We start from the raw sequence: 15,443 nt of genomic DNA, 5'->3' as shown, positions 1-15,443 counted from the left end.
ACTTGTTCAACCCTTCCTGCATCGCGCGCAATCGCAATGAAGTTAGTAAGAGCTGCTTCCAGAAACAAAGTGAACTTGTTCGCTTCACGGTTCGAATTCGTATAATGTGTGTCTGCATATATAGAGGGCCGTAATTGCACAGTTCTCCAAATTGTCTTGTTCCCCTTGCGCCTTAGCTACTCCGGGCGCTGTTTTGTGCAGTAACAGTCTGTCCCGCTAACACATGCTTTGCACGTGTGTAAAATGCTTTTTGTCGCCGACCTGCCCGGACAACGAAGAGACGAACGTCATCTGGTGGATTAGCAGCTGGAAACTCTGTTACCAGCGTTTGTGCTGTGACCTTTACATACATCGCAAACAGTAAACCACTGCGTTGGACCTGCTGTGTGCCGTGTATCATACGCACCCGCCACTTAAGTGTTTGGATGGGGTTGAAGTGACAGAATGAGTTACCGCTTTAGTCACCATCCAGAAGCGGGCACCTCCTTCGTTTTGTTGTGTGCATGAGTCGAGGAGTGAAGGCACCTTGAATACATCGCGGGCGACATGGGCGGCCCTCTGGAGCAGCTCGAAGTCGTCCTTGAGCTGTTTCTCGGCAAAGCGCAGGAACCTGTATGGCACCGTGTCCAGAATCTGGAAGCATCAGAGATGTTACACCAACATGGTGGCCCTAGCCTAAAACAGCAGGAACGTTTAGACTCCAACCCTACAGGAGCGTCAACCTGCACTAAATTATTTAGTCGGTCGACGTTCGCGTGAGATTACTGATGTGCGTATGTGATGCGTTCTCATCTCTGTCTCGCAATGATTACGAGCGTCACGCACAGCAAAATTCCACCCAACTTATCTACGATGACTATCCCATTAGGCGAATAGGTTAAACACCTCGTTTATGAGGCGTCTACTGCGACAGCGTTCCTCGCTCGCCCTTCCCTGCGGACACGCTACGCCTTCTGCAGGCGCCGCCGTGAAGTCCGCGCGGATACCCAGTGGTACGTACACATTGACCCAAGTTGGCGTCAAAGAGGTTCATTGAAAAGCGGAACACATAACCAGTGGAGCACACACAGTGGCACATACACAGGTGAACGGACTGCATTTGAGACTCCACCACGTTTGGGATCGGTATCTACGGTATTGGACCTCGTTTTGGAGAGATGGCCAGACAGCCGGAAAAGGAACTAGTCTGACAATGCCAAAGATTCTATTCGCATTTAAAGGACGCCCGTGAGCTTTTACCGGTGCCATGTTTTGCAAGAATTCACGTTTATCTGAAACATACTTGTTTTGAGAAATTTTGCCAGGTACCACAAGGACACCTAATGTATAGAAGCTTCAGTGCGATACAATGACAGCAGCACCTTTCTACCACGTGGAAGCAAGAAATCTGTGAAGGTAGGGCACCACTCACTGAGTTAAAAAACAAAACAAAAACGCGTGGTCGTTTACTAAAATTTCTCTTTATTTTTAAAAGTGTAATTCAGAACAAATTGCTGCAGAGTGATTTATTATTAAGTCGGTTTCCATGTTACACTCATATGCATCACTGCAGCGAGCCAATGTTGCACAGCCGCACTTAATCATGCATGCTTTCACCAGTGTGCATTTTCAGGATCCAAACCGAGTGAATCAAATGGCCTGTGGTTGATTTCTAGTTGCAGGTATAACTCGCTGGCTGATAGCACTTGGCGCTAGAAACAAGAAAAATATTGACACTGGTTACGTGCTTTCTTTTAGTGCATTGAAACGTAACTGATGTCCAAGTACGCATTCCCAACAAATCTGGACATGAACACGTCACTAAAGTACTCCAAAGGCTCACCAAGCAGACGAATGTGTAGGCATTTCTGAATTTATTCCGTTTCTTCCTTTAAGTACACCAGAAAGAAACAAAAACACTCTGACCTTTTAAAAGGCTAGGTGACACCGAATAGCCAAATCCACACTTGGATTTTGCGGCACTAGTTCCTTTTCTCAAAATCTGTCTGAGACAGTAGCGGACCGATTGATCTCAACAGGTGACATAAAAGTTTGACATTACGCACACAGCGCATCGGGTGCGCACCGTACGCAAACACTCACCACCGCAGCTAAAAAAGCCACGTAACGCAAAAGGCAAGTAAGGCGAGTGGTAATTCGAAACGCGCTGTTTCCAAAGCAGTCGACGCCGCACGCTCTTCGACTTTGGCGTGACTGTGGGTGAGGCTTCACTAGCCGCTTGCATATCGTGGCGCAGCGGGGAATGCCTCGAGAACGGCCGCGCGGATAACCACAAAGGCGTGTTGTAGTACACCGGAAACGAAAAGGCGATGACTTCATGGAGACCGCCGTGCTGTGCACTGGCGCAGGTAGTCCTTTTGTAAGGTATAAAGATACCACAGTATACGAAACACGCTCCGACGGTCGCCAGATTCTCTCGCAAACACACATACGAAAAGCAAAGCGGCTGCCCGCACCAGCGCCGACGACAGTATACCGCTTCGCGAGCTTAGACTTCAGTTTCAGTTTCAGTTTACAGGAGAGCAAACAGAAGCAAGAAAATTCTGTGACCGAAGCCGTTGAAGCCCTGCATGGCCGCACTTCCAAAGTCAGGTGTCGGGGGCGACCTTGCAGGGCGACAGGACATTGTGGTCGACGAGACAAATAAATCGTAAATTATATTGCTTTGATAAGTTTCACTAGCACTCTGGAAATGTTTAATTTTGCAGTAAGAAAAAAGAAACATTTGGACACTATATCTCTCATTGCTCGTTTACTTCACACGCATGCTTAAAATAAAATAAAATAACACAGAGAACAAGAAATAAAACTCCGTTTACGCTAAAGGGAGTCTTCTCTCTTGTAAACTCCCTCTTTAAAATGTTGTAAAGTTGAGGCTGTCGCTCCTTTCGTCATCCCTGTTTTGCGAGTGAGAAAAATGGAGGGCGCTGAACATTTGTGCACCACGTACTGTAAGGGAGCACGGCTTTCAGGCATGTAGTCTCAAGGGAGTCCTTAGAATACCCTTTTCGGCTTATTTGCATTTATACAGTGTAAGACAGGCCCTACTTTCGCTATGGCTGGCTACTAACAGGAAGATTGCGTAACTGTTGCATGTGGGGACGCTGTTAGCACCTCACATGGAAGTGTCTGTAACCCTATTCTTTGTGCCCATCAATAAACACTGCGCATGGGAAGTTCTGCCATGGTATTTTCATCGTAACAGCCCAGCATGAAATAGTTTTTGTCTACTCCTCCAAAAGTTGGTGGCTGTAGCGTTCGACCCGGGCCCAAGGCAAGTGTCCAACGCGGCCATGACGGTGAAGATAGCTTCCTTCTTCAGACCGCCTGGCCAGTGTTGAAGACTGCACTGATGTTTGCCTCCGTAAAGCCACGTCCGCAGTCACGCAGCTCCCGTGCAAGCGGTGAGAGTGAGCACGGAGTGCCTCGGGTGCACCACTGTGCCGCCAACTGGGCAGAACAGCTTGGAGCCTTCAATCTGTTCCCTGCGAGAGTGACCAGCGCAGTGACAAAGAAGTAATTACATGAAAGTGACCACACATATCCAGCTATTGGAAATAACGAATGGAACAGCCGCTCAGAACTCGTCATATGAGGGGTCGCTCAGTCTTGTTTATTTTGTTGAATTGAGAAATTGTGCGACCACACGATATCGAAAAGCTTGAAGCATGTGGAAAATTAAACGCAATCGGATTCCCAGATTGCTTGGACCCCACTATCAATGAAAAGGTTATTAGTGCTTTTTCCGGTTGAAAGAGCAAACGCAATTAACAATTCTGCAAAGAAACGATAGTACGGCCGGTAACTATTCATATGTTCTCACCATAACGCATACACTCAAAAAGAGAGCTAACAAGCGCGATGCACTTGTGTTCTCATCACCGAAAAACTCGTTAGTTTGGGCAATAAGGTGAATAGCGTGAAAAAAACCTTGAAGAAGTTTACGGTCTAACAGACTGTGCACTTCAGTGCCGTTGGGTGCGAAACAGAACTTGTGTGCCGTCTACTACTAATCTGTAGCAAGTAGTATATCGCTGAAACGTCATATGCGTCAACACAAGACTTAGGGAGCACAGAAATAGTTGTCAGCGGGTAATCTATCCTGTAAACCTCGCTATCCACTGTAACCGATGCTCACATGTGCTCCTTAACCAACACAAAATTATAGAGCAAATAAAAACTACCGAAAGAAATAGTGATCTTCGAATTGGTCGTCACGGCTTCACTAGGTGCAGAAAAGTGTGCGAGAGCACCATCTATCAGTTTGTCATCTGTTGATTTTAGTGAATCCATGAACGCCTTTTACATACACCAAGAAGCTGCGTCACACAGATAAGCATTATTTGCCGTTTTAGTTCCTGGACATTTTAGGTGATGTAAGCATAAATACGATTATGATTCGCGAGGAATCAGTTGGATGCAAATGTTGTGATGTTCCCGCAGATGTGGTTTCGTCATCCATGCTAGATGCATACTTTGGTTGAATGTAGAAGTAACAACTGTACCTGCTTAAATGTTCTCGTTCTTGTTATTGATTTTAGACCCCTACAATAGTGGTCAACTGAGCAGAAGTTGTACGTTCGGGCATGAATGAATAACTGAATAAATAAATAAATAAATAAATAAATAAATAAATAAATAAATAAATAAATAAATAAATAAATAAATAAATAAATAAATAAATAAATGTGTGCCATTAGAAACGAAAGTAAATTCAGTAAAATTTTCCAGAATCAATATCTGATGAACAAACAAGCAAAACAGCAACGGGTCCGGAGCTGAGACTTTAGGAACGCTTTTGGCAGCCGGGGTAAACGTGCCGGGGTAAACCAAAAAGGATAGTGCCTTGATTCCCTCTGCCTTACCGCGCGCCCAATGTTGGAGGTCACGTGACCAAGCGTGCGCCAAAGAGGAAAGGAGGGGAAAGCGCGTCTCCTCCTTCACCCCGACCGTGGCTGCACAAGTTTGGCCTCACGGCTGAGCGGATACGGCAGCCACACGATGTATCTTGGAGGTAATCTGAGGCGTGTGCAAAGACTGAGGGCGAACCCAGATGGCTTCGTGCGCTCTGTGTACCTGGGCGCCTAGTGTATGCATTCATTCTTTTCAGCAAAGTTCCTCCCTTTTGTGTAAGTGGTTTGTGTGTACGTTTTTTTTTCTTTAATATATGGCATATTTTTTATATATGCTGGTATTTTTCTTTCACTCTTTGCTGATTCTTATTTTTACACTGTTTACATACTTTTTTGTATGTACATGTATATTATTTCACTCTATGGATGCCTACTTTTCTTTACTATTTTTATAATTATTTCTTTTAGATGAACATGCATTGTTACCTCGCACTGTTTGCTGCCAAAACTGCTTTAAAATATTAGGATCAGGAATCCTGTCAAGCTGCTATTTCAGAAGCTTTTAATTCCTGTCCTTGCGTCTTTTTCAATGTTTCATTGCATTTGTTCTTGTGCAACCGCTATCATTGTATGAATCATTGTATTTTAACATATCACTGTGTAAAAAAAGAATGCTCAATAAATAAAAAATGAAAGAAAAAGAAAAATGTATGAGGTCGCACAATCTCATGTTTCCGATACGCAGGGAAGCGAGAGGCAGCACAAAGCACTACCCGCACGCGGCCGGCGCTTTTGATCATGCCGGCGTTGTGACAGAGTGCTCGTGGTCATCGAGTGAGATCTGTTTATGTAGCTTGTGCGCGCATGGCACCGCGCTTGTTCCTTTGTGAAGTAAACGAGTGTTGACTGAAACTTATGCGGCCTATAAAACCACGAACCTTATTTCGTATCGTTGTCTAGTACTTCGACATACTCGTAGGTATCAATGTTCCGCCTTTCGGGCGAAACTGCGCCTTCGTTAAAGATTGCAAACACCATCAATGGCAATTTCGCTCACTCACCATCAATGGCTGACCTGAACACTGGCACAAAACTGCATCATTTTTCTTTCTACATCCTAACCCGAATTACAACACCCTGTATAACAAGCTTTATATTGACATGTGTACTTGTTTATCCCTTTTCCTGGGAGCACATTTCACCCGCTAACAATTTAATGTAATCGCTCAGCGCAAGACGTGCATTTATGCTTTGGAACTTACTCGAATGTTGTCGTTGATTCTATATGTTGTCTATGTTCTCGCCAGACCTTGTGTAATCAGATGGTATGCGCGAAGCGAATAATGTTGTAATGAAGGTAGGCGAGCACCAGCGTTTGCGCTGCAATCTCGACGAGTCATGTATAAAAGCCTACGTTCTTCATACGCAAATCAGATTTCGACGGTCGACGAGTGTGCTCGCTGCTATCATTGCACCGAGGATTACCTATTTCGCTGGGCAAAGGTTTGCCCAATAAACAGTTTCATGACATGCGTTGTGCAACTGTGTTTATTCACCATCTCTACAACGTGACAATTATCGCAGGCTTTGTAAGCAAGAGATTCATTGCCTTTATAACACTCTAAAAGTAAGCTACATTTGCTGCTTCTCTTCAAGGCAAGAGACAGTGATGAAATTAAGAGACCTTCATGTTAGTGTTCATGTTCGTGTTCCTGGTCCTTCTCTTCCATGAGGATTCAAAATACAACCATACACGACTGTCAGTTGCTCAAACAGTGCCTGTTTTACTGAAACACAGATCCGCCAATTTATTGTATGAAAAGAAAAAAAAGCGGGAGGTTAAGAAAAAATAAGAAAGTAAACAAAATTTAACGTAGAGAACGCCGTTTCATTTTAGTAAGGGGAAAATATTTTCATACATTTCTAGCTTTAGCCGCAACGTAAGTGAGCGGAGAATAAAGGGGCATTGAAGTGAAAATTGGTTGGACCAGTATTGCTAAATTCCCCTTCCAGCAATGCCAGGCTCTTAGAGCGAGGAGACGCTTGGTAAGCCCGAAAAAGACGCAGAAACGACAAGCAGGTGGCGACGCTGCCTCCACATTCCCGCACCAGCTCATCATGACGCCATGCATTTTGATATAGCCTGCTTGCCAGTAGTTGCATCTTTAAACGTGTACTACATTGTATTCTAAATGAGTGAAGGACTCAACATGAAAAAGTTTTGCTAACTTTTACTGAATCCCAATGGTCAATATTGTGAAACAACACTTTTTGCTTGCGCTTTATTTTTCTTCACATAATCATGATTATACAGATATCTGGACCGATAGCCATAGTGACGTATGGACTTTGCAATATAGTGACGTAACACGGACGCACCACCGCTGGAGTTTCTGCACGATATACAAAAATAAACCTCTGGCTGTCATTTCTTCTCCTAATAATACACCTATTACCGCGAAATGAACAAAAGTAGAGTTATTAAAGAATATCTTATTGATCTAACGTGATCCAGTGTTTCCTTCAGTGTCCATTTAGGCACGTACTTACAACTATGACCGAGAGTACACATCATACTGCGCTCACCTCTGACTAGCGTGGTTCATCGGCTTCATGTGCACGAAGTTGACGAGCGACTCGAGGGTGCCGAAGTGGTCGCCTCTGGCGCTGGCCACAGTGACCTCGCGCAGCGCGTCCAGGGGTTCCAGGCTGGTGGCGAGCCGTGTGTAGCTGCGCACAGCCGGCGGTTGCAGCTTGAAGTCGGTCAGCACGTCGCCAACATCATCCCGGCGCAGACCACTGTGCTCCGGCGTGGCGCTGCGTTCGTTCCAAGTGTTTAGTTTCAGAATGCCTTAGAACGCGTAGTTATAAAGCGAGGTGCACCAAAGACGAAGATGCATGTCCTTGCTGCGGTAAAGCTGGGGAAACAATGGAAGATGTTTTATTGAAACGTGAAGACCCAGCTGCCAGTTTAGGCTCCTCAGGCCTCCTTGAAGCCCTTGGGTTCAGGATTAGGAGGGGCAAAGTAAACATGTCCGCAATAGAGATTAGTAACAGGCGATTGGAGGTGTGACAGAAAAGTACAGAGACCAGAAACAACGGAGGCGTACAAAAACAGAGTTCCGAGTAATGGTTCAAAAAGTTTGATGCTTGCAATTTTTTTGTATTTGTGTGTTTTCTCAGAAATATAGGTAGGGCATTAGGCAAGATAATAACAAGAGCTTGGTGGCGCAACCCCCCACCGCGTTTCAAAGGGGGTGCTAATAGCTTCCATCCATCCATCCGTGTATTTACAGACTATTGCTACGTTGTAGTGACGGCGAAGAATGACCGTGAATCCCGAAATGAGCTCTTTATTAGCCGAGCTTGTGCCCACAAAAGCAAGTGACAATTAAAGCACAAGGATAGCGGCGAGCGCCGTCGGTGATCGGCGAAATCTGATCATCGGGTGTAGCGCGTCGGCTTTTATACGTGACTCGTTGAGGTACCAGCGTAATCGCTGGTGACCGCGTGCCTTCCAGAACGTCTACACAATTCGCGTCAGTATTTACAAGGTCAAAAGAGACAAAAATATGGTGAAAGTTGCGGGCATAACATTGAATCAGCTAGTGCATGACAGGGGTAATTCGAGATCAATGGGAGAGGCCTTCGTTCAGTAGTGGACATAAAAAAGAGCTGCTCCTCCTTATGACAATGACGAGACCAAAAAATAAAAAAACGCCGAGTTATCGCAGTAAAATAAACGAGTACCCAAAAGATGGCACCTGTCTGGTAAAGGCAATGGGCCGCAAATCAGGCATGCGTGAACATATTGGACGTCCAAGACTTCCGGTTTAGTTTACTTACAAAACATTGAAAGGGGGAACGAAACAATAAAACCAGCTTCTACTCACAAACACAGTGACTAAGACGACGATGACATGTCCAATGTCGGAGTAGTTCACGGAAAAAGTTTCACATTAAAAGCATGAAATGCCCAGCAGTAGGCCTGGTATGAATCGAAGAAGAAAAAAGCTTATGACATTAAACGAAACAGATAAATAAATAAGAACCATACAGTTAAAGCAGGTAAACGGCCAGATTCAATAACCTAATTTATAAGCGCAGTGTTAAAATAATCGTGAAGTCGGCGAAGATATCGTGGAATGATTTCTACATCTGAGGACGCGGGAGAACATCAGCATCTTCTATGGGATGCGAAAATGCCTCGCTGCGAAGAAGCTCCATCAATGGTACTTAGTTGAAAACACTTCAGTCGGCCATATTTAAATGTGGTCTACAACTTTCGTATTGGAACTTTCTTGGTGGAGCCAATATTTGAAAAGTTTGGCATTTAGTTTATACTAATTGACTTGGCAAAACGAAAAACATACCGCAGACTAGGACACGCGATCCTCAACACCACTGAGTTGGTTTGAGCCTCCTAGAACACTCCGTCATTTTTAAAACATTGACTACTTTTAGCTGGGACACCCTGTATGTAATGCCCTTTACGTGAAGTATGGACAAAGGAGTGCGAAAAAATTTACTGACGATTACGCTTATCCCTAATGCGAAACTTTAGCGCAGCTGCATACGTGTTTTCATTTCGCGATATATTGGCTGACGCAGACAATCTGTCTCGTGCGGCACGTTGCATGCGAAGCGAAGTGTGGCGTGACTGCCTCGATAATCTGGCGATCGCGAGAGGCAGCGCGTGGGTGACGCGTGAGCGCGATTCACAGCATCCTCCGCCGACAGACCTCCCAGACGACGCGCGCTACTCTGGCGCCATCTCGTAGACATCGTCGCCGGACTACGCTTTTGTTCTCACGCTTTCGCCATGCCCTCCACCTCCGCTTTCCTCCTAGATTATGTCATCCCCTGCTGGGCTCCGCGTTCACGCTTTCATCCTTCGCTGCACTCGTTCGGGAACCTAAGAGCTGCGCTCTAAAAAAAAAGACAAAGCTGGCGCCAGCAATCCACGCTGACCTCGCGCATCGCCACCTCACGTAATAATAAAGCTGCCGCTAGCGGCGAGCGCATCTGTATAGCGCAGAGTATTCTAGCTGCAACAGCCCGATTTCCTTCTGCTTCCATTCCATTCCATTCCTTTATTTCAGCATTCATCTTTAAATGTACAAATGCTAGGACTGGAGCAAAAAGCCGTTATTTTAAGCGGCTTGACAAAGGCCCCTGCCCCTACAGTATTTGTCAGCAGGCATTTTCTGAAGACTTTTCATGCAACAATACAACGACACATAAAATATGTTTTGAAAAACATACACTGTAACCAAATTTTTTTTTACCAACAATACACGCCTTCTCCTAACAGAAATGAGAGATTTATGTAACGTGATGAAACAACACATTTTTCCAGGTACATAAGAAGATATAAAAGCACTTTCACATACAAGACAAATACAAAATTATTCCAAGCAATAAAAGGAAGCGCATACAACAGCATAAACTATTCACATACAATCGCACGGCTAATGAAAAATTCCTTCAGAACTCGACGTGAAAGAGTCCTAAGATCCATGTTTTCCTTTTCAAGACTTCAGTAATACCGATATTGGGCATGATAGTCTGTCCTTTCCATGATTAGTTCATGAAAAAGGCACGGCCCAAGTTTCTCGCTCCCGAATGTCATATTTGATGTGATGATTCCTCTTCCGCCACACTCACCCCTAGCCAAAGTTGGTGCAGTCAACTGGCCCGCTTCCTCCTTTGCTTGTTTACTGGAAATTTTCCGCAAAGATATCGGACACAGACACAAGGAACAAACGAGGAGCAGGATGTTCCAATTCCCCCTACCCCCCCCCCCCCCCCCCCCCCCCCCTAAGTTTGCGGTCAACGTGAATGACCACCTAGCCCACACGAAGTGTAGCCGCTTAAGCTCCGCTTCATCTCCCAAAGCACATTAGCTCCGCTTCTCACTCCTTTACAACTCACTGACGGCGTCTCATCAACGGCAATTGATACCAACTAGCCATTCATTGGAGTGAATCGTATCAAAGAAGCTAACGTATAAAACATGAATGAGAAGTGGTGGCACTTACACATCGGCGACGAGAGGTATGTGCAGCTTCACTTTGGGTCCCAGCGTGACTGTGAGCGACGAGTTGTCCAGGCTGAATCGGCTAGCCACATCCGCAATCACCTCCAACCTCACCTCGTAGTGGTACACTGCATGAATGCGAGTGCGTGCAGATGCACGAAGTTAAGTCAGTTTTCGTAGAGAAGGCGCCACTTGCGATTCATGAGGCATTCTAGCAGCGCAACATGAAACACGGGCCTCCACTACAAGTCACAAATAAACACACATGTGCGTGTGTATTTTTGCAAATACACACAAACAATACATACAGACACGTACGTGTGTTTGTATTGGTGTCTTCTTTCGGACGTCTTCTTAACTGCGCTACTGGAATGCCCGACGATCTCATAGTTTGCAGCTTCACATACCAGCAAGGTGGGCTGAAGCCCGCATTGCAACTCCGGTAAATAGAATTTAACTGCGCTAGAAGACGTGGATGAAACCAATACAACAGCATGGGCGCAAATACTACGAAGATATCTCGTTTCCTCCCCAACCTAATTTGTTTCGTCCCCGTCTTTTTCGGCATTAAGCGCTTTCGCATAAGGATATTGCTTCACGCTTCATTTTTACCGAAGGAGTTTAACAGAAAGGCATGGTGATGTGTCAAGTTTCCTAATTGCTTTTGTGTCATCTTCAGGAGAGCCTGGCTGCATTATTTGCTTGGTGCTTTATTTTGTTGCACATATTTAGCGTGTTCGTTTTTGATCATTAAGATTTACAATTAGTCTTTTTTTTTTCTTTTCATGTCGGTTTATGATTACCGAGACATGGAGTCTCTTCTTGCACCTCCTATACCCTCCCATAATTGAATGGTTAGTATTCTACGTCATAGTCATATTGTTACATTGTTTTTGTTTTATCAATCAAGTGCTAGCGGAGATGACTGTTTGCAGTTCAGGTCCTGTATACATCCAAATTCATAATTAATTACTCAGTGCGACACATTTCGGCAAAAAGTACATGAATATTTATTTATTTATTTATTTATTTATTTATTTATTTATTTATTTATTTATTTATTTATTTATTTATTTATTTATTTATTTATTTATTTCAGGGGATCCTTAACAACTGAAGCAAATACAAGGACTATGAGGTACGCTTTAGTCAAGGGCTCTGGGCTAATTTTCACCACGTTGGATTGTTTAACGAGCAGTGAATGTTCGGTACACGACCATTTCCTCAATCCACCCATTGTGCAGAACGGCCACTACGGCCGATAACTGAACCAGTCACGTCGAGCGCTCAGCAACATTACAGCATATCGAAATGGAACCACCAGGTTAATATAAGTGTATTCAATATTACTACTCATCCTTGTCATAGTGTAAAGCACGTGACAATACCACGACCTGAAAAACGTTCTTTCTTGTCTTTTCCCGCTCTGACCTGTGCTGTCCTTACTTAGTGTATATATACAGTGTGTCCCAGCTATCACGCAGCACGATTTAAAAAAAAAGAAAGAGGAACGGCGTTACGCGAATTAAACCTAGTGCGTATTGTTTCCAGTACATTGGAGTAGCCACCAGTATTCTTTTTCGTTAGTGAGATTTAATTATTAATTCTAATTAATTATCTATAACTCGAGAAGTACTGTCATAATTATCAAAGTGTCAATGAGAAAGTTCTAGAGCAACATGAAAAACTCCCGATACAGCTTTCTGTTGCTCAATACGTGCTACATAAATGTGTTTTTCCGAGTGTGAAAGAAGCCCGCGAATACACGCAGAATTGCCGCACGACTGGCCGCTTGAGGCACTTTGCGTGTATTCGCGGGCTTCTTTCATGCTCGGAAAAACACATTTATGTAGCACGTATTGAGCAACAGAAAGCTGTATCGGGAGTTTTTCATGTTGCTCTAGAACTTAGAATTAATTAATTAGAATTAGAATATATAATTATTTATTAAATCTCAGTAAAGAAAAAATTACTAGCGGATACTCCACTGTACTGGAAACAATACGCACTAGGTTTCCTTCGCGTAACGCCGTTCCTCTTTTTTTAAATCGTGCTGCGTGATAGCTGGGACACCCTGTATATGTCTGTGTATTCTTTCTTCCCGCTCGCAATAGCAGAATGGACCAACTTGACGCTACTATCCCCAACATCGAATAATTATTTGAATTTATCTGATTGAGTGATTGATTGAAAAACTTTATTGAGGGTCCTGCGAAGTTAATTCGGGGCGGGCCTTAGCCCCGGCCTAGGCTTCGGCCTTGAGCCCTTGGGCTGGGGCGGCTTCCTCGGCTCGCTGGACGGCCCAGAGTTGATCTTCTAATGCGGAGCTTAGCACAGCCGCCTCCCAGCGCGTCCTGCGGTTCGAGACGGCCTCCTCGTGGTTTCTGTGTATTTCGTCGTTTAAACTCGAGCATTCCCATAGCATGTGTCCCAGGGTGGCCCTGGCATCGCACGCCCTACGTTTATCCGTCGAATAAAGATCTGGGTAACATAGACGAAAGGTCACTGGATTTGGGTACGTGTGTGTTTGCAGTTGTCCCCACGCAACTGCCTGCTTCTTACTTAATTTGTTGTGTGATGGCGGGTATTTGCGTCTACCGAGCTTGTAGTGCTGCGTTATTTCATTATAGCTAGTCATACGTTCCCCCCACTCCCACTCCCCCACGCATGTGGCATCGGCCAAGGCTTCCGCAACTGCTCGGTTCGTGAGCTCTCAAGCGTGTGCCGCCTCGTTGCCGGCCAGTGGGGTGCGGGTGTGTGCGAGCGTCCATATGAATGACGTGTCGTTTTTGTTTCGGATTTTTCCCTCGTTATTCCTTAGTATTCGCAGCGCCTCTCGGGAGACACGGCCGTTAGCATAGTTACGTATCGCTGTTTGCGAGTCGCTGATGACTATTTCGGCCTCGGTGGTGGCCACTGCGAGGGCGATGGCCACCTCCTCGGCTGTCTCGAGATGTGGGGTTTGCACCGTAACGCTCGTCTTGCATTTGCCTTCGCAATCGACTGCCGCGACCACGTATGCCGCGCCTGCACGCATATCGGGCTACGTCCACGAAGACCACTTCTTTGCAGTTCCCGAATTTCCTTTGCATGTTCTGCGCTCTCTTGTTTTTTTCTACCGACGTGATGTTACGGGTGCATGTTTTTTATGGGGTAACGGCGGAACTACTATTCCGCCTCTCACCGTCGCGAGTACGTCTGCTTTTTCTCCATGCTGCGTGTGATAAATATGCCTAGTTTTTGAAGGATGCACCTACCAGTTTTCATCCTTGAAAGTCTTTGGCATTGAGCTATGTCGCGCGCTTCTATTAATTCGTCAAGCGTGTTGTGCAACCCAAGTTCTAACAATTTCCCACCTGTGCTCGTGTTCCTTGGTAACCCTAAGGCTTGCTTATTCACTTTCCTGATTAATCGTTCTAATTTCGCTTTCTCGGCTACCTGCCACTTTAAGTAAGAGGCAACGTACGTGATTCTACGGTGGACGAAGGCTTGCACGAGCCGAATTGTGTTGCCTTCTTTCATACCGGTGTGACTGTAATTTATCTGGCAAATATTTAAAGAAAACTGTGTGGGTAAGAGTACTTGTGCATTCAGGGACACAGACTTCTTTGTTCGTTAGAAAATTTCAATAAACATTCTCATTTGCGACAGTTTACTCGTTTGCCATAGTGATTCTTAACGCTCGAAGTTTAATTTTAGTTACTTCGGTTTCATTACTTGCCCCTAGTGATACCAGTGCTATCGTTATTCTGCTTGGCCATTTTCGTAAAGCTTCATGTCTCTTTTTCCCTTTCTTTTTATTATTACTACACCGTTTGATCTTAATATTGTATTACTTGTATAGTTTGTACAACTTGCACTGCATATGTCGTTTTTTGCCTTGCACTGTACAGAAGAACTATTGTACTGCCCAACTGCCACGCTCCCGAAGGAGAGCAGTAGTACTGAATATAGATAAATAAATAAACGAAATATTTCAGGTCGTCATACACCATAACATGGACTGAATAGCTCTCAATGCCTGTGGTGCAAATGATTAGCGGAAGAAAGAAGAAACGCATGGTAAGAGCGTCCACTTGAACGTACACTCTTTCTGTCCGCCTTTTCGTTGTTCCGCATGACTTTTGGGACGCAAACGTCGACAGCTACGCACCAAAGACGCCAACATCGTACTCATCTCACATCGGCTCTCACCGCAGTACGGGTAGTAGCCGGCCGTGCGCAGGTAGACGAGAACGGAGCGCGAGGCATCGGCCAGCGCCCGGTGTTGCGCCGCGGGCTCGCCGAACCGCAGGCAGCCATCGTTGCGCGGCCCGCAGTCGGTGCAGCGGCCGGCCACGAACGAGGACCAGTCGGTGCACACGTAGCCCACCATGGCGCACGGTGCCGCCGTCGCGATTGTCTCCATGTAGTAGTCGTACGAACGCAAATGCTCGCACAGAAGGTCCGCTCCTGCAAGAGGCAAGGCGTGTCTCCGGCAAATTTTCTGCGTCCGTGCGTGTACACTGTCGCGTCGACAAAGAAAAATTTTCGTCTCCAGAGCTAGTAGT

At 45.3% G+C, this 15,443-nt stretch overlaps 1 protein-coding gene across 1 annotated transcript in view; it reads right to left on the bottom strand.

The window, feature by feature from the left end:
- Positions 1 to 2,469: 2,469 nt before the first annotated feature.
- LOC125941568 (pancreatic lipase-related protein 2-like) overlaps positions 2,470 to 15,443 on the bottom strand; it is a 59,082-nt gene continuing 46,108 nt past the window's right edge. The window contains exons 7-10 of the mRNA XM_049659095.1: positions 15,088 to 15,345; positions 10,895 to 11,021; positions 7,440 to 7,670; positions 2,470 to 3,485 (exon numbers count right to left, since the gene is read on the bottom strand). Of these exons, the coding sequence (XP_049515052.1) occupies positions 3,383 to 3,485; positions 7,440 to 7,670; positions 10,895 to 11,021; positions 15,088 to 15,345 (719 nt within the window). The 3' untranslated portion in view covers positions 2,470 to 3,382. The remainder of the gene's footprint in view (positions 3,486 to 7,439; positions 7,671 to 10,894; positions 11,022 to 15,087; positions 15,346 to 15,443) is intronic.

This window comes from Dermacentor silvarum, chromosome 11, assembly GCF_013339745.2.
Source record: "Dermacentor silvarum isolate Dsil-2018 chromosome 11, BIME_Dsil_1.4, whole genome shotgun sequence".
Classification (NCBI taxonomy): domain Eukaryota; kingdom Metazoa; phylum Arthropoda; class Arachnida; order Ixodida; family Ixodidae; genus Dermacentor; species Dermacentor silvarum.
Note: the sequence above shows the minus strand (reverse complement) of the source record. Positions and strands in the feature narration are given on the sequence as shown.